The sequence below is a fragment of the Drosophila simulans genome, chromosome 3R (assembly GCF_016746395.2).
Source record: "Drosophila simulans strain w501 chromosome 3R, Prin_Dsim_3.1, whole genome shotgun sequence".
NCBI classification, from domain to species: Eukaryota; Metazoa; Arthropoda; class Insecta; order Diptera; family Drosophilidae; genus Drosophila; species Drosophila simulans.
Genome location: NC_052523.2, coordinates 21,925,574 through 21,952,973, shown reverse-complemented (window position 1 = coordinate 21,952,973; position 27,400 = coordinate 21,925,574). Strand labels below are relative to the sequence as shown.

Genomic DNA, 27,400 nt, shown 5'->3' with positions numbered 1-27,400 from the left:
ATTGGAAATTCTAAACAAAAGTTGTCCTATATTCGCACATGCTAACCAAAAAACTACATATGAAAAAGCTTTCAACAAAATTTTCACAAAAATAACACATACGACCAGATGACCAGTTCAACGTTCTGTTTGCTATCAATACTAAATGTTGTTAGATAAATCTGGGAAAAGGGAAAAACCAGAGCAATTGTTCTAAAGAAATAAGTTGCTTGCTTACAGAATTCACATTTGCGGGAATACTTTATAAGTATATAATATTGTTAATAATATATCCAAATGGATCCGATTTCTTTTGCCTACAATTTGGGTCCACTCTTAGTAGCTACTGTGCGTGTTCGTGACTTTTTGGGTTAGCTCGTGCGTGATTGTGACGGTGCCTAAGCAATTGTCAATTTGTGTTAAATGCGCGCAATTAAACGGTAAATGCTACGCGAATAGACCGTCTCACACACACGCACACACAGAGACACTTTGGCAAAATGGCGTCACATTAACGGAAGTTGGTTGGCTTTAGCATATATGCTATGCTCGATACTCGCATACATACGTGCATATGCTAATCGGTCCAAAGACACAGAAAATGAAAGACAGATTAGGGCGGCCGAGTAAAATGTCAAGTGGCCCGTAAAACGATTGATGAAGCCATCACAACCGAAACTTGCCAACTAGCTGCCATCAAATTCTCGCTTATTAATTTCCCCCGAAAACTTTCTGCCCTTCATTTGGGATCCTTTTGCGGTCCGCCACAAGAACATGGACCGCAGAAACACCCACTTGGCCACTTTTATATACATGGACATGTGTAAGCCTCGCCCTTCGGCTGGATTTCATTATTTACAAGTTTTTGTTTATTGTCAAGTCTCGGCTTTCATTAAAAAGGGTTTTAAGGCTTGTCAACAAACGCCTTTTCTCCACAATTCCCCCCTCTCTCTTTCCCACCAACCATCGCTATCTCGCTTCCTCAGTGTGTGCTTAACGAGCCAAAGTTTTCAACTTAAATTTTAGTTATGAATTTTATTAGGCCCTCCCATTGGGACGCACAAACTCCAACCAGGGTCGCCGACGTCTCCCGTTTCCGTTTAATTATAGTCTGCGGCTAACCCGAGGATTTCAACTTAATTAATTAATATGCATTTGATTTTGCAGCGCTCGGTCTGAGCAACTACTGCGAGGAGAAGCAGTTCCAGTGCTCCACTGGCCAATGTATCCCCATACGGTTCGTGTGCGATGGCTCCTCGGATTGCCCGGACCACAGCGATGAGCGGCTGGAGGAGTGCAAGTTTACAGGTGAGTGCACAGCTAGAAAAATCCCATCAAAATGCAGGAATAAATTACTCTGATTTGACGCCAAATGGGTTTGTTGTAATTGTAAATTAGTGTTTAAGCACTGACTGGCTTTAGATGGTTTCAAAAGTATATCTAATTTCGAAAAGTATTTGTTGGAGTGTGTAAATCAATATCACTGACATTTTCCATCTGTAAATGAAATAACCTGTAAGTTTCAATTGAGCTTTGATTTTTTTGTTAGCAACTCGACCCTGGAAGTTCATCATGCTGCTTCCTGCATTTGTGCAAATAAATCACCCGAAATTCTATAGAACTCTTCTGCCCTTGCCATTCTCCATTTCCATTCCTTACAATTTTTATCTTTCCGGCTCTGATTAGGCCTTCAGTTTAGCTGTTGTCTTATTCAAATACACTCGAAAGGTTGCACAAAACCTAGCACTTGAAAGAAATCAACAGCCAAAGCCGCAAAATGTATTTGCAGCCCGATTTTTTCTGGCTGTATCTTTTGCTGCTGGAGCCGTTTTAAAGGAACGAAAGAAAGTTTTGCCCCTAGCTGATGTTGCTTTTTCATCTTATTTATTTTCCTATATGTGTGTGTGGCCATGGGCAAGAACTGGACACGAAGTATCTACAAAGTCAAGCGCTGGCTCCGCAATTGGGTTTGGTTTAGGGATCGGGATTTAAAGGATGGACGCAGGTCCTGGTCCTGAAAGCCCAGCTGTTGCCTGCGAACTACGTGCGCTCTCGCTCTAATCTGTTGTCAGTCATTTGTAGTTTTTCAATTTAGAAATGTCACAGAACTAACCATTTACTTCGCTCTGCGTGTGCTGTTTGCCTCGTATTGGTTTTGGTGTTTTTGTGTTTTGCTGCTTTTGTATGTTGGCCGTTTGTTTGGCTTCGCTGTTGAGTAAGTAACAACTGGCTGTTTATTTAGTGTCATGTAGGCAGCAGGACTAGCTAGGGCTTCCCCAAATCCCCGTGACTCCCCGAGCTTATTTTCATTTAATTTTTACACTCTGCGTATGTGTGTGGTATTTTTTTTTTATTAGCCTCTCTACATTTAATTTAAGTTTGGTTAGCAGACCAGTCTGTTTCGTTCCACGGTTCGTTGGTTTCGTTTGCAATGGGGCTTCCCGAAAAATTTAGCATTGCCTACTTTCAGGCAGCAGTGCTCAAAACACTGCCAGCCGTAAATATTGGGCACGGACTTGGGCTTGGGGCTTAGTCTTTAAGCACAGAAACCAGCTGAGCCGCAATTATATATAGTATAGAGGGTCTTAAGTCGAGCACACGCCTGGTAAATTACCACCAACCCACTTCCAGTTCCATTCGAGTTGAGTCTAATTGGAGGCACTGCAAGCAAGTCAAGTGCAATTTAACTAAGCCATTGCATCAGCTTTTGGGTGATAAACTGGCTCCCAACTGCTCAAACCAAATGGATGTAATCACTCAAAGAATGAAAAGCTTATTGAAACTTGATTGCTTCAAGTATTCAATAGGACTTGTGGGTACGAAATCTTCATCATCATCACCAACACAAATATGTAAATATTCAATAAATTTTCTGATGAACTAAACTTGTTAACTAATTTGTCAAATCTTAGAATATCAGTTTAAGTAAATGCAAATGTATGCTTGTATATTTGTAGTTTTTCATCATAATAATAATAAAATTAACTATATTAATAATAAAATCCGTGCCTAATTAAGCATTTTTTTAAGATATATATAATTTTTTCTTTGAAAAGAAAAGGATTGTTTCAATTAAAGGTCGTTTATATGCGCCTTAAGCTTTTTATCAACCGAACGGCCGAGAAACAACAAATAATGCGTTGCCCACAACAAGGAAATCCAGATTAAACTTGACCTAAAACTTATATTGAAGTATAAGTTCTACACAAAGCCAGTTCAGCCGGATCTCTAGCTTATAATCTAGGAGACTTCAGTAGACATTCCTTATCAGTGAACTTATAGTACAAGTGAACTAGCAAGGCGTCACTGAACACATTTGAGATTATTTATTAGTGGCATAGGGTCATTAGGTGTGGGTATTTTTCTTGTTTTGACAAATTTCAATCAAATTGCGCACAAAAATATAGAATCACTACTAAGCTAATTCAATTGAAATGCCTGCGAGTCCTAAACTCACTCATTTGAGTGCGAGTTATTTGTGAGTGGAAGCTTTGAGCGGAACTCTTATCAATTCGAGTGCAAGCTTCTGTCCCGGAGTCTGCGGAATACTGGATGCCACTACATCTGTTCCGCATCCGACGAGGACCAAACGCGACTCAGTTTGCTTCGAGCTCTGCAAAGAAACGGACGTGTGTGCTCTCCGGCCAGGATAACTGAGATTTCAGGACTCCGTGGCGGCAAAAATAAAATCTGTTTCGTAAAAGACAAGGCGAGAGGCATATAAAAAAATAAAGTGCAAAATCCTTCAAGCACAGAGTGATTGTAATTAAATATTTTAGGAAAATAAATACATATGAACAACATAAATTATTTTAAATAAACAGCAGTTGTCGCCCAGCAAAAATCAATGGCAAGGCCAAATTGTGCCGACAAACGCTGGCAGACAGATTGAAAACAGTTTGCTGGCGTCTCTTTGGCGGTAACATCAAAAGGCAGCAGCGCTCAAAGCAACAGCAGCTTTTCCCCCAAAACGCAAGCTTTTCCGCAGGATAACTCTCTCTGTGTGTGTGCGTGTGTTTTCCATTTCCGTTTTTTGTGTTTTTTTTTCACGCTTCTGCGCGCCACTTTTTATTACATTTTCATTTAGCCAACTGGCCCTCTCTTTTTGGTAGAATCTCTTACAGACGCTCTTCAGGTTCTGGCATAATTCTGTTGAGATTCAGCCAAGATTTGGCCTTTGTTTTGAATTGCATTGCATGAACTTGACACCGAATCCGAATGCAAACACTTTCAACTGTAGAGGAATCTTGAATTGCAGTCCAGTTTAATAATAATTAATCTTCACACATTAACCGCACTTTAATCTGTTATAATTGGTTTTAATATTTATTAATTTTCATTTCGAATTCCCAGTTGTGTGAGCATTTGTGAGCGTCATAATTCCTGTCGGCATGTCAAAGTTGCAAAATTGCTATTAAATGTAAACACTCAACTCGGCTTAACTCAACTCCCCTTAAAATCAAAAAAATAAATTGCTTCATGCGAGGATTATGTGAAGTTCTGCAAACGCAACCGCATTAATAATAATTCAACAAAAATATGACAAGCAGGCAAGAAAAAAGTGGCTTAATTATAGCGTTAAATACGTGAATGCTGGAAAAACAAAAAGGGGGCTGCATAAAGCATAATTAAGAACTTTACCATGTGAAAACATTTAACTACATAAAGTAAATATATTTAGTGCAACATTTAACACACTTTCATAAAATTCAACTATTCATCTTTAAATTGCGTGACTAAACAAGTAAACAAAGTAGCTGTTTTTAAAATAGCATACAAACTTACGAATCAACCGCAATCTATTAAAATAGTTATAAACCAAACAATTAACCATTGGAATTGCACACAATATTTACAAATATTTTAAAGCAATATCATTGATAAAAACAGTAAATAAATTCAGTTTCCACGCTTGAGAGGAAAAACTTTAGTGAATCAACTTCGTTGAATATGAAACCAATTAAAATGACATTTTCGCCAGAATAAATTCGCATATTATTTGTGAGCGGAAAACAGTTGCCTACTTTTGAGTTACTGCCACTGCTGTTGGCCATTCTGATGCTGTGATGATGTTTCCGGCTGCCATTTTTGCTGGCAGACCACTTGACTGCCATTTAAAATAATTATGATTACACGTTTGCAACAGCGAGCCCAGTGCAAACATTCGCGCGACGACAAACCCGAATAAACAGTAATTTAATTTAATAATTCAGCGGAGCACTTAGGCAAGAACATTATCACACCGCCGTGCAGTGTACAGTAGAGCCTCCAAAGAACCAACATGGGACCAATACGCCACATCCTGGGCTGCTCCTTTCTGCTGCTCATCGCCGGATTAGTGCCGCACCACGCCTCCAGAGTCGTCGGATTGGGTATGATGGGGAAATCTGTTATGGTTGTGGAACGATAATTCCCGCAAATCAGATTAGCAACCAGATTAAAATAGGGAATACGCTGGTTTTCGCTTACTGTTATTTAATCTATCTAAAGGATCTATAAAGAACAAAGGGAAATCTTGTTTTTCAAACAATACGCCTCAATCAATCGACTCTCGCATAGCTCCATATTCCTAAGCTTCTTTATAATAATGAAACATTTTTAAAAACGATAAGCCTACCACATCCAAGTATACATTGACATTCTTCCAAGTATTGTAGTACAGTAAATGTCACTTGTCCATTATCTTAATGATGTAAATCCCCATGAAACAGGAAAATGGCCAATCGGGAAGTGCTCGGTCCAAGTTTTTCGCTATCAAGGCCCGGACCCATTAACCGTTTCAAGTGAATTTCAATTTACTGTTATTGTCTGTGCAACGTAATCGCTGAGTGGGTGTTATCCCTTATGCATGGGCGTGGCACAGTAGGTGGACGAAAATCAATGGCAATTCCACAGAGATGACAAAAAATAATGTCTTAGGAGGCAGTAAATAAATAAATAACTTATAGGCAACTAAACGGGGGATGGCCATTAACAACAGAGCTGATCGAAGACATTGGAGGAGCGCTAAGTGCCCCGATCCGTTGGCGTTGCTCATACGCCGTGTTGCCAGCATACACCGCATTACCCATACGCCGCGTAAACAGCCAGAGACAAAGGACGAAAGACGCCGTAGACGCTACCCGACTTTTAAACAGCTTTTATACCATGTGCTGCTGGATGCCATACATATTGGTCATGGGTATGCTAGTGCTCGATATCGAGGGCATAAATATTCATGCAGCACATTTGAAAAAAGCAGACAGCTGATAAGCCTGCCACCCATCCAAGGAGAAAAATCGAAAAAAATATGTGACGAAGCAGGAGCTGAATCCTCTATATATATGTGTATTTTCTGTGCGCCGAGTGCGGTCCTTAGATAACTTCAGTCACATATCCTTGGCCTTGTTCCTTGCTCCCCAATCCGTGTCGTTTCCGGAAAGCCATAAATTATGTATTCCGCACATTTTTAAGCGCAGCAATCCATCGAATTGGCTGTATCCTAAGTTGGCCAGGAATTCACAGAAATGGGAATTACTTTTCGAATACTTCACAGGGCCATCTATTCTTCTTCATCCATTCCGCGAATCAATTTGTTTGCGTCGCTTCCAGGAACAAGTTTATTTAACATATAAATGGGCAAACATTTAAAGTGCGATTACACTGTCCAAAATTTGGCAACAGTTGCCAAGCCATATGTAACATAAAACTTTGCCTCATTAGAGCGACTCGCGTCGGTTCCGGGAATGATTTATGATGCCGACATTGTCTCATGTACACCAGACCAAAAAACAAACCCTTAGCTGCCCCATTTGCCTGCTCCTTCTTTTTTTTATTGAAATACTTGAGGCGGAGTACAACTTCAATAAAGTGGAAAAAGGTGCCATAAACAAGGAGCGGCGAGCCTTTTTTTACGACACAACCCGCTGTGTGCGGAAGCAGATACTTCTCTAAACAAAGGCCGAAAATAAATAAATAAAAAACCGGATGGGGAAAACAATTGTAAACAGTGAAAAAGGAAAATCCCCCTAACTGTGGCACAAATTTTTCATTTATTTATTGAGACGAGACAGGCGTAGAATGGGCAGTAAGAGATGAGGGTCAGGTGGAGTTTGGGGAAAAGTGAAATTCACTTTCGCATTTCTCGTATACTTTTTGTTTTCGCTTGCCTTCCGCCGTTTAAATGAATCGGACAATTCAATTTATGCTCTGCCAGACAGACAAACTTCATTAGGACATCTTTTTGCCACGGAACCCAAGAATCAATAAAAGTAATTCCATGTTATATTTCTGTCTGTGCGGCTGTGCCTTTGTTTTTCTATGAAAGTGAATATTAGATTTGAAAAGTGTTTAAGTTTAGCCAACTTAATTCATGCTGTAATTTTACAAAATATATTTGAACAAAGGGCACTCAAAAGGATATTGGAAAACGGCAAATATCAGAAAACTTTTAATGCGCCAAATCGATGAATGACCGCAAAAACTTTTCCCCCATTTCCCGTGGACACTTCCCAAGTACAAGGCAACTTTTCTAGCACTAAGCTTTTGGCCTGTAAATGAGCTTGGGGACTGTTGTCCTGGAGGAGGAGGAGAAGGACCTGCATTGTTACCAAACTTTGTCGAGGTTAGTTCTCGGTGTCTGTATGGAAAGTTTTCGATGTATTTGCTTTGGCTTAAGTCGGCTGACTTTGTCACTTTTGTTGTCGCCAGTTGGGAACCTCAATTTGTGATAGCCCCCCGCGCTGGAGTTTAATAAATATTGGCGAGCATTCAAATAGACGCCACCAGGTGTGCCATTCATTATCGCACGACGTGTCGTCAGATTTTCTCCCCTCGGCAAAAGGACTTTAAATGAATTGCACAATCTGCAGTGGGGGTGTCGGTTTCCCGCGTACACCCATGCTAAAGGGAATTAAGAGCCTGTCTGGCAGTAACACCACACTTTCCCGCCCACTTGTAACACCCCGAATATCCCATACCTTTTGCTCCACGTTGTCGCGACGCGGCAGACTGTAAATAATGAAGTTTGCATCTGGGTGGCAAGTGGCAAAGCAGCTGCGAAAAGTGCTTTTAGGCACGGGAACAAAAAATGCATACATTTATTTAGATATATGTATAATTCAACTTATATCCAACATACATACATATATAATCCAGCAAACTTTTGGCCAAAGGTCAACAGCGAAAATTTGTGAATATGGTATTCAGGCATAAAAAATGACTATTCCAAACATGTGGAAAGCATAAAATAACGATTTAGGTGCCTTACGATTTATTTGCATCCTTGTTTTGTATATACAAATCTTTAATAAATCAATAACCTTATGTACTAGGTTTATTTTTTTTTATTTTTTTTATCATCAATTTTCTCACCGTGTAACAAAGCAAAACAAATTGCTTGTGAAAAATGTCTATTTGTGCATTAGCTCAGAATAATGTCCTTAATTCTGTGTGTAATATTCTGGCGTTGACAGACTATTTATGGTTTCATAAATAAATCATTCAGATATTTACTTTTAGCATAACAGACTTGTACAAAAATCGAAAAGGCACTTGAATTAACACTACACCAGGCCACAATTCGAGTATAAATACTTAATCATTCCCTTTGATTCCCGTTGATGCGTTAGCTCATTAAGCCCAGACTAAATCAAACCGAAAGCAGACTATATCCCACACCAGACCCCGGGAAACTAATCCCCCGACCAAAACCGTTTTAATGTTCTTTTTTGGGCGCTAAATGCCGCTGTCTAGGTAAATACGCCCCAGAACGTTTTCGCCATTCCAGCTCACTGTTTCCATTTCCCAGTTTTCCCAGTTTCGCCCGTTTTCCCGGATCCCCAAACGCAAAACGCAAAACGTGATGCGCATTTTTCGCACTGCGGCGGCTGTATGACTGAGTCCCCTGGGTTTTGGCTTCCACTCCGGGTGGGGCTTTCGGTTTGGGGCTACCGGGAACTACCGGAGCTTGTGTCGGAGTTTGGGATTGCCACAAAAGTTGCGCTTAAGTTTATGGCAAACGACTCCCGGCCGTGTGGGGGTAAAACTTCACCCGGCGGAGGAGCCAAGGATCCCCTTAAAGTCATGTCAAACCGAATGCAGATGTCATTCAGAGGAATTCGTTTGAATTAAGCGCCAAATTGTCTGCACTCTTGTAGAAGCTCGCAAAAGGTGCAAAGTAAAGGAAACACTAGGGAAAGATTTTACATTACTGAAAACATTCTACATAAATTGCATTTAAAAATTCGAAGACTACGTGTTTGAAGCTTTGCATAGATATAAGCTAATTATATAAAATGTTATTCAAATTTTGGCTGCCCTAATTGCCATTTTACGGCTGCTGAGAAATAGATAACCTCCTCAAACAGTAGCATTCATCACATTCCCCTGTCAATTGGTTAACAAGGCAAAGCTAACGTGATCAGGAATTTCCTTTTATCTCTTAATTGCATTACCATCACTCAGCCAGCCAAACAAATTGTTTTCCTTGCAGCGTAGCATCCTGAAATAATATGAATATCCTTTAGCCCTTTAAAAGAAGCATCTAAGCGAGCAAAGTCATAAAATAAAGTAAGCATAAAATGACAGAAAAACTATTTCCACTAAAGCATAAAACAAAAGCTGATGCGGAAGCCGCAGGAACATAAAAATCACATTTATTTTTGACACACTTAACCATTCGAGCATTAAAAGTTTGAAAGCCATGCTCTGCATAAATGTGTGCATATATATACGTACGTTTAGATACACATTTATATATAGTTATGGGAATGGGGGGAAATATTCTATCGAAACCATTATCTTCGGCAGTTATGTAAAATTGATTTCGAACATTTACCCTTGCAGAATCAACTTGCAGCCAGGAACAATTCCGCTGTGGCAACGGAAAGTGCATTCCGCGAAGATGGGTCTGCGATCGGGAGAACGACTGCGCCGATGGAACCGACGAATCGACGTCCCAGTGCCGTAAGTGTCGGTCATTATCTTTAATATAAACAGTAGATATCTGACTATATGCGATTGAAACGTAATTGAATCGTGCTAGTGTGGCTAACCGAAAGGAATCAAAGTTTAAATTGATTTAATAGTTTAAAAGTATTTTTATTTTAAATTCCTAATTACCCAAAATATGCTAATGTGCACAGGGGGCCTTTGTTCCTCCTTGATGTTGATGTGTAAAAATGGTGAGCAGTGTATACACCGGGAATTCATGTGCGATGGCGACCAGGACTGTCGCGACGGATCCGACGAATTGGAATGTGGCAGTAAGCTAAAAAAAAGAATGAATTATTCCATCTCACATTTGCATACTAACTGGAGGATTTGTCCATCACTAAAACGAGCGAAAAAGCAGAGTCACTTAATCGAAATTTAAATGGATGGAAGACCTTTGCAGGCCTCTGAGATCTCGGGAGGACTTTATGACTTGCCAGGGACTGACCAGGACATAAATTAATGTCACTTCTTGTGGACAATATCGCGACGTGACCATCGGCGGAACTAATTTGTATTTATGCATTAGGCTCACTTTTCCTTTTTGGGCGTAGTTTCCGCTTTTCACTCGCTTTATTCCTCGCATTTTTCTTGCTGTCGAGTAACTTGTTTAGTGGTTTATTGTCTGTGACACAATTTTCCAACTATATAAAGAGAGAGAGAGTGCCCGGCGAAGGAGACCAGGGAAAATGTTTTTATGTCGGACGGAATTTCAGCGCTGTAATTGAAAAAATGATGCGATTTTTATGATGTTATCCTTGATGAAAATAAAAACCGGTAATCAAAAGCCGAACGCAGCGCCAAATTGAGCCTGTGGTTTATACGCGGGGAGTCGTGGCTCAGTGGTCGGCTACCAGGAAGTACACTGGTTGGCAAAATACTAGGGCTTTAAAATGAATTTAACATTTGGCGTATTTCCATTCATATTTTAACAAGTAAATGTGGTAGTATAATTTTTGATCCTTATAACAACATTTTAAATTAAAGTATAACTTGTGTATATTTTGCTGTTCACAACTGTGAACGTCTGCTCATGTGAATGGATATGTTCGCCTTTTTATGACTTTTATGTGCTTTAAAATTGTCATCAAACCTTGTTGACATTTTCGCTCTTACCCAGTTACCCTTGTGAATCTTAATTTAACTTGGTTTTTTGGGTACAAAAAAGTTCAGCTCACTGCTGCGGATTTCTCCGTATAAAAGTATTTTCAGTTATGGTGCCCGCCCCGTTTATTTAATTCCATTTAACACTCCACTTGGACTCTTCATATCTTTGTTTACCATTATGGGAAAAGCTCGGCTGGCCATCTCACAATGGGACCAAGGGGGGATAGCTGAATAATAAACAAAACGCAAACTGCTCCACAAAAGCATTAAGCTTCATTGGCTTTCAAGTGCCCGAGAGTTGGGGGCGGCGACGGGGGGCGTGGCCACTGCACTCGACCAGGACATGTCTTGTACATGGTCTAAAAAGCATTTTAAATAAAATTAAAATCAAATTGCAAGTATATGGGTTTTGGCGTCAGATAACAAGAAAATGCTATTGAATACAATGCCAAAGTTCTGCCAGGATGTGTGTGCTCTGAGGAAGGAGAGCCAGAGCCGAGCATCCTCGGCGGTCCATTGACTGTGACCCCACGATAGCAAATTGATTCTGCCAGGACTCACAAAAGCCGAAGCCGAGATGGAAGCTGTGTCCCTATGGACACACGAGAATGAAACGTCCATTCAGCCAAGTAGTTACCTTCGAATGGATAAAATGGAAAGTTTTATGTATATATACACATACATATAGTTATATGGAAGGACCCCAGGCGAATATTTTCCTCGCCAGCGATGGAGAATTTAATGAAGCCATAAATTATGGTCGGCGAAATGATATTGGATAATTGAATTTATATCAGGTGGTGCATGGTGTGCGGGGCAAACGAAATAATCGAAAAGTATTTTCAACTGAATATGAACGATGCTTAACAGAAAATGATTTTAATGCTGGAGCGAGCTGCCATTTAATTATGAAAAATGTAAGAGCAAGTCAACTTATCCAATGTGAGGAAACCATATTCCCTGAAATGTAATTCACTGGACACCCAATGGAGCAATTATAAAATAAAGCTAGAACTGCTGCTATAGATTTAAAGGACATTTATGAAACTCATTAAAATATAGGTGTAGCTTATACATAGACAAATGAATTGTTTAAATTTACTAGAGAAATTGCTTTGAACTTTGACTTTAAATAGCAATTTTGGTGTTGAAAAGGAGTAATTTTATTTATTTATAAAAGAGCAAAGTATAAAAATATATTACAAAAATTGTGTTAAATATTTCCGAGGCATCCTAGCAATTTCAGTAAATATTCAGCAGACGAACGACGAATAATTTCTGTAAGCTGGTCACAGTAAATTCCAATTACAGGCATATCACGCATACGACCCGTTGTACATGCTAAGCAACCGCCAAAAATGGCGAATACCAAGAAGAGAATAATAATAAATTAATTTATTTGCAACGATGTCAGAAATTTCCGCCGTACGCTGTGCACGTGTAAACGGTAAACAAATAGACGGAATGAAGGAAGGATGGAAAACAGAGGAGAGGAAAGGAAGGCGGAGGTAGACAAAATGCCAAAAAGCATATTCAAATGCGTGGCTCAACCATAAGATTTTATTGCTAACACGCACACACACAGAGAGAGTCACCGCGGCGATGTATGTACATAATCATATCAGGGAAAATCACTCCCACACACACACACGGCGTAAAACAAAGGACCGTGTAGTAGGCAATGAAACGGAGAAAGAAAGCGAAAGAAAGCACAAAAGCGAGGCGCCAAGAACTGGCATACTAATACGCATTAAGGGTTAAACACAAGCGTTTTAATGCGCCAGTGTGTGTGCGTGTCTGTGAGTCTATTTGTCTGTGTGGGTGTGTTGTCAGCTTTGTTTAATGTCCGTTCCTTTGGCAAGGATAACTTCAATGGAACTTTCCGAGTGTGAGTGTGTGCGATAATTGCTTTAATGCATACGCATGTGTGCGTTTTAACTTTATGGAGTGTTGGCTGATAATGTCTTAATTACTGCCTAGATAAAATGCCAACTGTTTAGCCCCCGAATGGTTGTTGGTTGTGCCAATGGGTGTGTGTGTGTGTTGGCATGACAACTATGTTTATCACTTGGAGAACGGTTGCTGCCCCACCCCCTCTCATACGGCAGCTGCTTATAAACTTAATTACAGGACATCCCTCGCTTGCCTTTAAGGAGCGTTTCCTATCTCATCAAGACCAAGTCCCATTAGCTAGGCAGTTAGTGGGTTTTTTCCGGGACCCTTTATGATTATAGCCTTGAAGAAGGTGCTTAGGATTTTATTACGTTTTTTACCCGTTATGGGTGATATTTGCAAATGTTTTATATTTATAATAAAACAAAAAGGATTTTTCAAGATCCAATCTTTTCTTTTTCTAGGAATTACTTACGTATGAACAAAGCACACTATTGCCTCTCGATGTATCTTTATATTACGTATTTCCATGATCTTGATCTTTTTAGGAAGCCACACGTGTTCGCCCGAGGAGTTTGCCTGCAAGTCGGGCGAGGGCGAGTGCATTCCCTTGTCCTGGATGTGCGATCAGAACAAAGATTGTCGCGATGGAAGCGATGAGGCGCAGTGCAGTAAGCCATAAACGAATATTTACTAGCTTTCTGTTACCTGCTTTGCTTGGTGTTGGTTGCCGCAATAACTGAAATTATCGTAGATTTTTTACTGCTTCCCTTTGGTGTTGGTTGCTATTTATTCTTAGATACTGTAGTGCACTATTCCCTGCACTTGACTGTGCCATGAACACATGTCCCTGCGACTTGTGTTGTGCCATGGTGAAGCTCGTATGCAATAATGTACAAATATTTACGCACACACAAAGGGGAAACACTTTGGTTTTCTGTGTGTGCGCTGTTTCTGTTGTTGTCACTTTCACATCTCGGCCTTCTCTATATGCTTTCTTTGTTTGTTGGCAATTTTTGTAATGGTGTTGGCTTTTCCCAAGCCTCAAAGACGTGGTCTTTGTTGTTTAAGCTTTTCCTCATCCCATTTATGCTCACACTAATCACAATCAACAAATCCTCCCGCCGATAACCCATAGTGGAATTAAGCTAATCATAATCAATGTACTCTGGCAGATAGGACATGTCGCTCCGACGAGTTTACATGCGGCAATGGACGTTGCATCCAGAATCGCTTCAAGTGCGACGATGACGACGATTGTGGTGACGGATCGGATGAGAAGAACTGTGGGGAGAAGCCGAAATGCGGATCCAACTCCTTCGAGTGCAAAAATGGACAGTGCATTTCCAATCTATGGGTTTGCGATGGAGATTCTGACTGCAGAAATGGGGAAGATGAGATGGTAAGTTAACTAAAATAACACACAAGTTAATAACAAGGGGAAACGAAGAAACCGTTTGCTTTGCAAGATATATATATTTTGTCGCCGTGTAAAGCCCGGAAATATTTTTTCCTACCTTCAACTTGCAATGAAAATTGATATGAGCACATTATCAAACCACATACACACACACACATGCACACAGACAAATGGCAAGTTGTTTAACAGCCCTCGCATATAAATATGTATTTATATGGAGCGAGCTAGGAAGCATAAATTATGCAAGACGCGAGCATTATTCAAAACTGGCAACGACGACGAGGACCATGTCGGCAACTGTTTCCCATAAACATTTATATGTATGACGCATGGCTTTTGTTGTCCGTAGGGTGGTGCCCGAAATTGCATGGCTCCGAACAGCAATAAAAACAGTGCAGAAACTATCCGAACAGATCGCAAAAAATACTCTTTTACGAATTTACTCAGAAAATATTTTGTAATAATTCTTTAAAGCAAAAAATCGTATTAAAATACTTAAACTGTTTGATTGCCAACAAAAAATAATTGTTAAAATGTTTATTATCTTGCATCACAGAAACATCACACGTGATCGACACACAATATAAAAACCAACTTAAAAATTTCACCTTTAAAAATCCGATTAATTAAATTCGTAAAAATAAACGGGCTATTTACACACAAGTACTCCTCTTCACAAAGCGTATAGAATGTGGAAAATGCTTTCTGGCATCTCCTAAAAGTATGCAGTACAAAAAATGCAGGCAATGGCCACAGGGACCTCTATCAGAGAACTGCAGCCCGCCACTGGCACTCTACGTCCACCCGATAAACACTCGGTCTCTAGGCACCCCGTCTTTTTTGACACCCTACTTGCGGCAACAGAAAATATTCGGGTGTTTTACCAACGTTGTGTTTTTGTTACGAGTAAAAAAACCACCCGAGGCCTGCTGCGCAAGAGCCGTATGGGTGAGTGGACGCACAGTCAACGATCGGCCGCAGGTCATTTTTTGTACGCCTGAAATTTGTATGGGTGGAAGCGCGACGGGTATAAGAAATGAAGGGTAAAAGGGAATACCCAAGAAAAATTTCGTGCTCATGTCGGGTGCCACCCGTTTCGAATCATTGCCTTAATAATTTTTCACAAGTCGCTAGCTGAATACTCTAATGACGAATATTCTTACATAAATTCATTTTTGAAATGAATTTTGTGACATTATGTACATAGATTTGGCTATTAGCATTATTACTATTACTATTATTTTTACTATAATTTACATTTAAATAATAAAAACGCTAATAATATATATAATATATAATAATATATAATATAATATATATATATATATAATAATTAAATTACATATATATATATATTTATAATATATAATATAATAAAATATAATATAATAAATATAATTATAATAAAATATAATAATAAGATGAAGGGCATATTTTACAAAGTATTCGACAAAGTCTAGAGCCACGCCGAAAGAATAGTGTATAAACGTATGGAGTGTAAAACGTATGGAGTTACGCATCTTGTCTGTGACTCGACTATCTACAAGAGTAGATAGACTGATAGAGACTATTACCCGAGTATTTTTCGAAACACCCGAGTATTTTTGGAAACACCCATGTGTTTAACGGTAAACCCACAAGTGCTTTTGTCACTCATCCCTTTTTAGGCATTTGTCTTTTTCTGACTGTTTGTCTTCTCTACCCTCCGTTATGGGTGCCGAGTATGATCGGCACCCGCGACGCAGGTCACCGTATTGATTTGGGTGCGGGCACAACGGGGTGTCTTGTCTACATGTGCAGATGTATACTGTGTGTTTGTAAGTACCCGCGATGTGCGTGGCGGGTAGCACCCGCACACAAAATTGTTGGGTGTGAGTCGAGTGGTAAAAAATGCCACCCTTGCAGTTCTCTGGTACGTATGCTCTCGTGTGTATGTGTGCGTGCTGGTGCATAAGGGCTTTGCGTGTGCGAGAGTGTGTTTGTGAACCGGGCTTAGCTGCCTGAATATTTGGTTGGCACTTAACAAGAAAAGCAAACTGTTGTAGCAGCAGTAAAGTTAACTTCCTTTATCCTCGCCACGGGTAGAGATTCATCTTTTAAGGGACGACCTTGTGAAAAACTTAAGCATTAAGCTCTGACTTTTAAGCAAGCTAAATTTTAAAAGTACTCATTTTATCTATACAATCATTCACTTTTAGCAAAACTGCACCGTCAGTCTATTGAACTTCTGTCAAGCGGGAGAGTTCCAGTGCTCGGATAGAATCACCTGCCTGCACAAATCGTGGGTTTGCGATGGCGAGGCAGATTGTCCCGATGGCGAGGACGAGTCGCAGTCCAACTGCGTAAAAGTGTCCTGTCGTCCGGATCAGTTCCAATGCAACGATCACAGCTGCATTGCCGGCCATCTGACCTGCAACGGGAAGAGGGACTGTGCGGATGGCAGTGATGAAATTATGTGCGCCATCAGTGCGACGCCAAGGACTTGCAATGCCACCACTGAGTTCGACTGCGGCGGCGGTCTGTGCATCCCGAATGCCAAGGTCTGCAACCGCAGGAAGGACTGCCCGAATGGCGAGGATGAGCCGGCCGGAAAGTGTGGCATCAACGAGTGCTCCTCGAAGAATGGCGGCTGTATGCACCAGTGTGTGAATCTGGAGGTGGGTTACCGCTGCGAGTGCCAAGATGGCTACAAACTGGCCGCCGATCAACATACCTGTGTGGACATCGATGAGTGCGAGACTCCTGGCATTTGCTCCCAGGTGTGCGTCAACGAGATTGGAGCCTTCAAGTGCGAGTGCGAGGCGGGCTACATGAGACTCCTGAAGAATCACACCAGGTGTAAGGCCAGCGAAGGACATGCCTCGCTACTTCTGGCCAGGCGGCATGATATCCGAAAGATTGCACTGGATCGACCGGAAATGACGTCCATAGTGAATAGCACAAAGGCAGCCACAGCATTGGACTTCGTGTTCCGCACGGGTATGATCTTCTGGAGCGATGTGGCCACCCAGAGTATCTACAAGGCGCCCATTGATGAGGGTAACGATAGAACGGTGGTGCTGACAAAGTCCTCGGTGACCTCGGATGGCCTGGCTGTCGATTGGATCTATAACCATGTCTACTTTACGGACACTCATAAGTGCACCATCGAACTCACCAACTTCGAGGGCAGCATGGGCAAGGTCCTGATAAAGGACTCCCTTGACATTCCGCGTTCTATTGCTTTGGATCCCATCGAGGGCTGGATGTACTGGTCCGACTGGGGTGCCTCTCCGCGTATCGAAAGGGCGGGTATGGATGGCTCCCACCGCACTGCCATCATCACCTACGACGTTAAGTGGCCAAATGGCATCACATTGGACCTGGTTCAAAAACGCCTATACTGGGTGGATGGCAAGTTGAACACCATCTCGTCGTCGAACTACGATGGCTCGCAAAGACAGCAAGTTCTCTACTCCAGTGAGTACCTGCGACATCCCTTCTCGATCACCACATTCGAGGACTACGTCTACTGGACCGACTGGGACAAACAGGCCGTCTTCAAGGCCAACAAGTTCAATGGAATGGATGTGGAGCCCGTCACGGCGACGCATATGGTAAGTGTATTTCCTGAATTGTTTCTTTTTAAGATTACATATATGGGATTTTTGCAAGTTTTGAGTTATCATCATAACTGCCTGCGATGATAGCACACTTCCTTTTACATATTCGGAGGAATGAGACCTTAAGTACATATGTCTGATTATATGGTATCAAAGTCGTCAGTTGGGAATTGTGGTGAATTCCAAGAACAATGAAATTTCAATTTAAAATAACATATAGATAAAAAAAACTTATTTTATAAAAAAAAAAATTGTACCATTTCTATTTCTAGTTGGAACACCCCATGGTGGTGCACGTGTACCATCCGTATCGCCAACCGGATGGCGTGAATCACTGCCAGTCGGTGAATGGCCACTGCTCCCATCTCTGCCTGCCAGCTCCCAGGATTAACGAGCGGAGTCCTCGCATATCCTGCGCCTGTCCGACGGGCCTGAAACTGATGCCCGACGGGCTAATGTGCGTCGAAGATCGTAAGTAGATTTCACTGTGTCCTTTGGGAATTTTACGGCGGATTTCGTAATTGCATTTGAACATTCCGCCGCGATGGCACCGCTTTGCGGTTCATCTGGCCAACGGTGAAAAACCGATGCGTGGAGATGCAGAACGCTTTCCCGCTGCGGTTGCGGCCTTTTAAGTGGCCATCTGCACTGCGCTTTTCATTGAATTGCATTTCCACCTTTTCGGATTTCATTTTACCTATGAAATAACCCTTTGTTTGTAGTGCGTATCCCAACTGTGCGTCCCACTGCACCGATGCACCGGACAATCGAACAGTCGTCCAACTCAACCACAAAACTACCTCAAGATGGGTACAGTGAAACGCCGGGTATGAGACACTTTTGTACGAAACTTATGGTGGTGGTTTATTAGGGTTAAGTAGGGCATGGGAAAATTCCAATAACGTAAATATAAAAATAAATTAATAAATATAGTAATTAACTATATTTATATTATTGAAATTTACGAATCCTGCGTTTTCAAAAGGGATAGAAATTGGTGTCGGTTTTATCTAATCTTCTCTGTCTCATTTACTCACATGCTTTTATGTCCCTGTGAGCATAAATTTTACCTGTGTTCTTCCATGTTTTAATTTCATTTGACATTTTCTGCGACAATTTTTCGAGCAACACTTACGTGTATATACAGCCATCGTCATCATCATAAATCAACATCAATGATATCGACGTAATCACTCAAAATGCACACGCCAACACACACACATTTTCACACACGAACTTTAACCCCAATACTCATGCAAAATGCGGAGCGTAAAACATAAATATCGGGCTCACACACAGTGCAAAAACCACAAAAGGGAAGCATTGGTGACATGTTTAATGGCAACAGGACCACCCAGATTCCCACCGACCGATTCCCTCCGCCGACTTAAATCCAGCATAGCACTTGCCCGAGCCCGGGACTCTGGGAGTCCCAGGACCAGAAGCAGACCCGGATCCGGGCGAATTTCTCCGTGCAATTTGCGAACTGCTCCCTGACAGACATGACATGGATTCGGATGGGAACGGAACGGAACGGAACCGAATGATGAACGACTGACAACCGCAACGGCAGCAGGGCAGTAGGAGCATGGCAGCATTTCAGCGGCAGTCGTCAACAAATCGCCATGAAATTAAATTGTACATAAGCAAAAGCAAGCGAAACACCAACGCATGCGGATTGATATGGAGCATGGCAAATAGTTTAACCAGAAATTCGTCAACCCCACTGCTATCAGCCTCATCCCCTTCATCATCCTCATCATCGTCATCCCCGTCGCCATCATCATCATCCTCATAGCGATTTTGATCCTGCCAGCAAATTGGCACTGTCAACACCTCGAACTGTCGACATTGGGCAGAAATGTTTTCGTTGGCCGTGTGGCAAAAGTGAGTTACAACCCATCTAGCCTGCGGTTTATCCCTTAAAATATGTCCCACCGCACAGTCCATTTCACTTCGTCATTCCAATGCCAATGTGGGTGTCCAGTGTTGTTGCTATTGACTTGGATTAGAATGATGGGGTCCGCTTCTCTTCTAAATGCCGTATCATTATTTTTAATAATCCCACATTTAGCAGACGCACTTTGATCATTGGCGAATGCGAAATTGTACAGTCCTCGAATTTTAAAAACGAGCCCTAGCGGCACGAAATAAGATATTTTGCCATAGCAACCAGATTTTTTTCCCTATTTTTCGGGCAACAAATAAGGCCAATAAAGGGTATTTGCTCTGGTTCCTTGGGCATCGAAAAGATACTTGAATTTTTAACGAGAACAAATATGCGTTCTTGTTATTTTTCGAAATATTTTATTAAGGAGCTTTTGCGGCAATCAATTTGGTAGAAAAGAGAAACTTCTTATGCAATTAGAATAGCAAATTAGTTGCCCACAAACGAAATGAAACAAATCCCCTATATTCTGAGCTCCATTTTTAATCTCACCCGTTGCCAGTCGTTATCCTCTTTCGTTTTCCTGCCGGCTTAGAAGTGAAAAGTGGCCAAACTTCCGGGAGCTTTAAAACGTTGTCATGCCTACGGGGTGAAATCAAGTTTCCTGGAAGAGCTTAGCAAGAAGCCCACACAATTGCGCCTAATTACGCCAATTTGAAGAAGTCATAGTGGCGGTCCTTGCCGATGGGCCAAGACGCGGTTGAAGGTCGAGGAATCTGGGCTCTTCTTCTGCTGGCAGCAGATGAAAAAATCTGCAACACATTTGCGGCCAAAGAATGGCGACAAAGAGGGCTTAAGCAAAGTTTGCCGAGAAGCGCGGGTCAGTAAATAACTATAAACTAGTTAGGGACTATTTCAATTAGATGGTCCAGTCCGGCATAACTGCAATTTCAATTAGCGGCTTGTGCTACTTTCTCTATGGCCATCTTTGCCCACTTCAAATTGCTTAATTAAGCGCAGGCAAAGTTTCGCAAATACCCCAGAGTCCAAGAGAGACATATATACGCACAGAGCAGGGCAGCGAAATGCCAGGGTGAAATCCAGATGGACAGAGCCCCCCAGTAACCATAAACTTTGAGCCGTCGAAGTAACGACTGCGTTTTTAATAGCCAGCCACATCACGGCGGGAAAATCGGGTGAAAGCGAGGGAAACTGGGTGAACAGCTGCTGCTCCTTGCAGCATTTTATGACTTTCATTTGCCTGCACCTCGGTCAGTCCGGGCGGGCAAATTGTTATTGTCCGCCTCTAACTTTACTGCATATTGCCTCCGAACTGAAGACAACAATTGGGGTCGAATACTAACAGGAAAGCCGCCATTTTGTTTATTTGCCACACCATTTTTGACTTTTCCGGCTGCTTTTTTTTTTTGTGTTTCTGTTCAAAACTTTGAAACTTTTTTTATTTGGTCTATCTAATCTGTTTACAACCCCTCTCGGATACCCAAAACAGGTGACGGAACATATTTTATGCGTTTTTATTTCATTTGGGAGTGAAAACGGTGGCACGGCAGCCATTTTGTCGTACTTTTTATAGCACTTCCGGTGTCGCGGGATCTAGGGGTTCCGGGTTTTCCGGGTGTTCCGGGTGTTCCGGGGCTTCCGAGCACCTGCTATGCGTTATCCTGAGTTGGAGTTTCGAAATAAATATGAGAGCACATGTGTGGGATTATACAAATGGGCGATGAGGCATAACTCACTCTTATACATCTGCATGTTTTCAGGTCGGTGTGCGTACGTGTGTGTATGTGTGTGTGAACCACGGAAATTGCATTTTGTATAGATTAGAAGTGCGCAATCATATGTGACATTTATAGGCAAGCATTAAACCAGTCGTTAGAGAAGTGGATGGTATATGGCGAAGAGAAAATGGAAATTTTGTGAAGCACTTTTGCGGTAGAGAAATAAATTAATCTCTTTGAAATAGGTCAAACCATTGGGGAATACGAGTTTTATACTACATTTCTTTTCAAAATATAAATTCAAATAAGAGTTCTATTTGAGCTGAGTAAATTAGGAATGTTCCCAAAAAAATTCATAAATTTTATATTTCATTTGAATTAATTGATATTTTAGTAATAACAAAGCACAATTGCTCCTACTACGAACATAGCTCAAGGCATTGCAAAAAAAATTATTAAGAAGCCTGAAAAAGTTTTAAAAAAAATTATAAAGCAACAGCTGTTGGAAATTTCATGGCGTCTTCGCCTCGGAAGAGATAAACAACCACACACTTAAACCGAAAGAAAATCGTGCAATTAATATGCCAGAGCAACGTGCAACTTTTCAGATGTTTGCCCTGCCATTTGACTGTCTGTTAATGCCACGAAAATAAATTTGCAGCTTCTTAACGCGCCTACGCCGAAATTCGCCACGAATCGATGCCGCACAGCTGTTGCCCCGCTATCAACTTTTAATGATAATTCGTTGCCACACGCTCTTGAGCGAATCAAAAAGTCCTCCTTGTGGACGGACACTCGTAGAGCAGAAATTAATATCAACAGCAGAAGTGGGTATCCTTGGAGGAGCAGTGGGACTTATACGGCTGGTGGGTGGTGGTGGGGATGGGAAGAACTTGGGGACCCTCTTAAAAAGCGACGCATATCCTTTGCCAGACGAACGCGCGCGCCTCTTGCGCTTAACTTTGTGCGCTTTTTTCTGCTGTTGAACAAATTCTAAACGGAAAAATGTGAAAACGAATTATGATGACAGCGGAAAAATCCTACAACTTCCTGCCAGGACAACAGCGAATAGCAAAAGGCAAAAGGCGCCGAATAAAAGCGTACAGCAGCTGACAGCAAAACCAGGGAAACCCCGAAAGCGGAAACATTCGCCACGGGATGTAGTCGTCGTCGACAAAAGCTCTCCTGCTTTTCCTATTGCCCCGCAAACTCACAAAAAGACAACATTTTAATTATATTTGGCCATAGGAATTATCAAATTATGGGTAAAAGCTGAAGAGCTGCGGGAGGCATATTTTATTAATATTTTGCGAGAGTGCCTTTGATATTGGAAATTGTGAAATGTTCGCGGAAGTTCAAATTTTCATCATTAATTGGTGGTAATGGTTTCATTTTCTGCACACGTATTCAGACTGTTAGACAACGTAAAATCTTTGAAATAATCTAATACGTACATGCTGGTTTATGTCTGCTTCTATATGTTTTTAGCTCGCATTTTCTAATTATTTGACTTTTGATTACATTTTCTTTGCTTATAGTTGGAACAAAAACTGAAAGCAACCGCACAGACACAACTAACCAGGTCCACAAATCTGATGCCAAATCAGAAAATAATTACGTCGGCATAGCCTTGAATGTGATAGCCAGTTTAGCGGGCACAGCTTTGGTAGCAAGCGTAAGTTTAAATAATTACAATCAAATTATAATGGTGTATACTAATGTTTAATATTTTTTAAAACATAACAGGTCATCTTTGTCGTATACCGACGCTGCACGCGCGCCGTGAACTCGATGAACTTCGAGAACCCCGTCTACCACAAGACCACGGAGGACCACTTCAGTCTGGAGAAGAATGTGACGCCTCACATGTTCGCCACTGCCCCGGATGAGGAGGTAAGCGGGTCGGCCCCACCGATGGCCACGAATCCTAACGATTTTAGCTATGTCAGATTCTAGGAAGTGTTCTAGGCAGCTAGTTGCTAAGTTAATGTTGTACATAGGTGGCTTAAGTGGTCGTATCATAGTTGTACCTAGTGTTAAGTTGATGCAAATAAGGTTAGGCATAAGTCCCCAAATTGTTGTGAATGTCGTAGCCAAGTTTTCCAATTTTAACCGAATTCATTTTTTCAATTACTTTAATCTGAAATGCCGCGAGTGAAACGAAACCGCAGTCCCAATTTAGATATTAATAAAAACGGTAAGTTGTGGTCACAAAATCCATATTAGAACATTATTGCCGTATTGTTTTACATAATTATTGTCTCGTGTGCGTAATTTAATTATCATTTTATTGGCCTTTAATTTAATTTAATTTACCATCGATTTGAACGTGGCAGCGCCCGCTTTGAAATGCGTGCTCTTTGAATTTACCGCCCGTGGGTCTCGCTAATTGCAGAGCTGCAAATGCAATCAAAATATGCATATCAATTGGCCAATTAACTAAAAGGCCAATTAAATGGCGTCAGTGGAGCGTCAAAATGTCCCACAGCCCGACAGCTGCCCAACTAAAATATAAAGCGACTCACTTTGGCAGCACATTTTACTAAAATGTTTCAATTAAATTAGCGTTTTTTCCACCTTGACGCATTTTTGCAGCTGCTTCGTTGCCAATTTTAATTAAAGCGGTTAATTAATAAATAAATAAAAAATAAGACAAATCCGAGCGGAAACCGACAACAATGCATAACAATAATTACGCAAAATTAAACAAAATGGCATTAAGAGAGATTTTCCGTGCGCCTGGCAACCAATAAATATCATCAAATTTTGCATATAAGCAAGCAATTTTGGTGGCTGCAAATTCACAAGCCACAAGCTTAGCGGTCGGCTGTTTTCATTAAGGTTTATAATTAAAGTGTTCGGGGTAAATCTCTTTTTTATTGCCATTTAGTAGTGATTATCATGTGGCAAAAAGTTTATAAAAAAATTTGTTTAATCTAACTAATAGGATTATTTTGATTTATTTTTGATAAGCGGAGATTATCTTTGTTTTTTAAGTACTATCAACAACATTTGCTGATAGATTTATATTGCTTAATTTTTTATAGATTTTTCTGTAAGAGAATACGATTTATTTGATATTATTTTTTTTTCCCACCTGTTTTTATTATACTTGTTTGATACACACTCAATATTTAAACTTTACTAACTAAATATTCTCTTTTAACCCCGTTTAGGCCAACAACCCCCTCTTCCAACCTGGCACCGAATGTGTTTAGGCCAAAGACCATGTCAACTGCATATCCTGCTAATTTTGGCCGGCTGACCGCGAGCATCCCCACAAAGCATCTCCTAATAGTAATTCCTTGTTGGACCAAGGCCCTCAAACTAAACTATTGAGTGCAAGTTTTATGTGAGAAATGCAAAGAATATGAAACTTATGTGTAGCAGTAAGAATAGAAGAATGCCAAAAAGAAAATAGAAAAGACAAGAACGACATCAGCATGGGGAAATTGAAAATACTCAACAAATTCAATTTGTTGCCTAGTTTAAAATTTAATTTAAATGTAACAACACTAAACACACGCACACATACACACACGCACACACCCATAAACTAATAACAACGTAAAACTTTTCTAGGCGCAACGTTTTGACATCAACTAACGTCGCACCCACGCACACGCACACAGACATCAACGCATATCCTTTCACCCACACGTACACTCTCTCACACACACACACAATACACGAACACACATATACACACAGAAGCCCAGAAGAACTCAGAGAAGGAACGAGCCAGGATTCAGAGCCAGAAGTCCAACTTTCCTTTCACGTCCATGAAATCAATTGTAAAAAGTTAAGACATTTCGTTGAAGTTTTGGTACCAAAAGAAACATTTTGTGAAATCGAAAAAAATAGGGATAATAGCTAAACTAAAACTGTTTATAGACCTAACAATTATTGTGATTAGGTATAGTATATTTTTTGTTATCAAGGAATTAATAAAAGCAGTTATTATCTTGAAAGTAAAGTTTTTAGCACCAAGTTGGATTACTTTATAGCAAAATATTTGAACAAAACCCCACTGTAAATATATAAATGGAAAAAATCTAAAATATTTAGACAAAATTTATAAAGAAAATTAAGATTTTTAGAGTACTTGAAATTTTATCACCTACATACGTTGCTCCGTTTTTCCTTCTTGGGTATTCAAAACAATTTGCTGTGATCAGTTTAAAAGCATTAAACCTGCATTAAATCATCTTATTCGTAGTGATTTTACTATCCTTCTCATTTATTTAGTGTATAAACAAGCTTTCAATCATTTTAACTTATTTACGAGTTCTACACAGCAACAAACAATTTTAATGTGTATTGGCAATTTTTGGTTCCTGTAATATGTATTTTATTTTAGGCATGAAAAGTATTTGCTTTAATGCTTTTTTGAAACAAAATATTAGCTAACTATAAATGGTATGTGTGAAAATTTGAATAAAGCAGTTTACGCTAGTAAAAAAAAATGAATTATATAGAATATTTTAAATTAAAGTTTATTAATAGAAATAAAATGGAATTTGAAAACATGAAATATGCGCTGTTTTTACTTTTTAGTTCAAAAGCAGCAAGATACTGTGACTTCTGCACGTTACAAATCAACCGACTACGATTATCAATCAATGGCATTCGATTAGTTTAACTGAATTATCATTATCAACGATGATAGGCATACCCGTACATCATACAAGCCAAAACCGTGAAGCCAATCGTGTTTACACATTGAGCCTGATTGCCCGAACTTAATAGCCGCAATGCCAACACACAGTTTTGACTTTTGCCGGCTCACAAGCACAAACACACACACACACATGGGCACGCAGCCATGAATTATTAAATGCTAATGGACAACTACGGCAATTATTTCACATGAGAGGGCATCAATACGTAATGAGCTACGTCAGGATCGAAGTTCGAGATCGAACAGTCATCAATGGGCGGTTTTTGGTTGCTTTTTGGCCAGGATAATCGCCAGTCTGTGCAAGGACAGGTTTTAATTTGATCCCAAAGTCAGCTTATCGAGCCCCCTCTATGTTATATATATATGTATTTAACAGGCTCCAACTTTTGTTTGCCTAATTTATGGCTGGGAATTATCGGTGTGGGTAAAGTGCGACGCAGCGATTTCCGGCGAATAAATAAGAGTTTTATGCCTCTCGGGGTGTCCTTAATGTTATAATTTATGTAGCGCCCTCACAAGCAGGACGACATTATTTTTGTTTATTGCCTGCCGGACAGGCGGCTGTCAGCGAAATGTCGGCATATTGTGAGCGGATTTCGGCAGTCGCATCGATTTGAATCGATTAACGTGCTGCACGGCTCACGTTTGCCATGAAAATAAAATGTAAATAAAAGGCGACAGCGATGGCGATGGCGACGGCGACACATTTGACACACGGCACCGATAACTTTTTCAATTTAGATATGATCCCGAAAGTATGTCGCAAAACGACTCGGATAATCCCAGATCCAATGGGCCAGGTGGTATCCATGCTGCTTTCCATTAGCAGTATGCGACCAAAACCAAATGGCAAAACACTGTTCCTTGGCGTCGCGCAGCTCCCCATTTGCCCCAGCAAAGTGAAATCAACGAGGTGGGGTGCTTTGGGTGGGTGTGGATCCCCCCTTTTGCACATAAAGGCGCTCGGAATAAGCGACTCGGTGTGTACGAGTGTGTGTGCTTGGGGGCGCAGGGTGCCAAAGGATGAAAATCTGCAATTCAGCCGGAACATAGCATACATTTTGTCGTTTTGCCAGCCGCAGGCGGCCACCAAACAAAAACCCACACAACCCGCTCAAA

At 40.8% G+C, this 27,400-nt stretch overlaps 1 protein-coding gene across 11 annotated transcripts in view; it reads left to right on the top strand.

Annotated features, from left to right (window-relative positions):
- The window catches only part of LOC6729655 (low-density lipoprotein receptor), a 33,082-nt gene extending 7,529 nt beyond the window's left edge, over window positions 1–25,553 (top strand). For 2 of the 11 annotated variants that reach the window (XM_016174678.3, XM_016174676.3), the window contains exons 3-12: window positions 1,147–1,287; window positions 9,805–9,924; window positions 13,500–13,622; window positions 14,127–14,353; window positions 16,570–17,967; window positions 18,246–18,444; window positions 18,696–18,800; window positions 23,139–23,275; window positions 23,347–23,493; window positions 24,777–25,553. In XM_016174678.3, coding sequence (XP_016036308.1) covers window positions 1,147–1,287; window positions 9,805–9,924; window positions 13,500–13,622; window positions 14,127–14,353; window positions 16,570–17,967; window positions 18,246–18,444; window positions 18,696–18,800; window positions 23,139–23,275; window positions 23,347–23,493; window positions 24,777–24,818 — 2,639 coding nt within the window. In that variant the 3' untranslated portion in view covers window positions 24,819–25,553. Of the gene's footprint in view, window positions 1–1,146; window positions 1,288–3,573; window positions 3,742–5,125; window positions 5,352–9,804; window positions 9,925–10,103; window positions 10,224–13,499; window positions 13,623–14,126; window positions 14,354–16,569; window positions 17,968–18,245; window positions 18,445–18,695; window positions 18,801–23,138; window positions 23,276–23,346; window positions 23,798–24,776 lie in introns of those variants that run through there. The other 9 variants (XR_001599880.3, XM_016174682.3, XM_016174681.3 and 6 more) reach the window with 9 other exon arrangements.
- The last annotated feature ends 1,847 nt before the right edge of the window (window positions 25,554–27,400 follow it).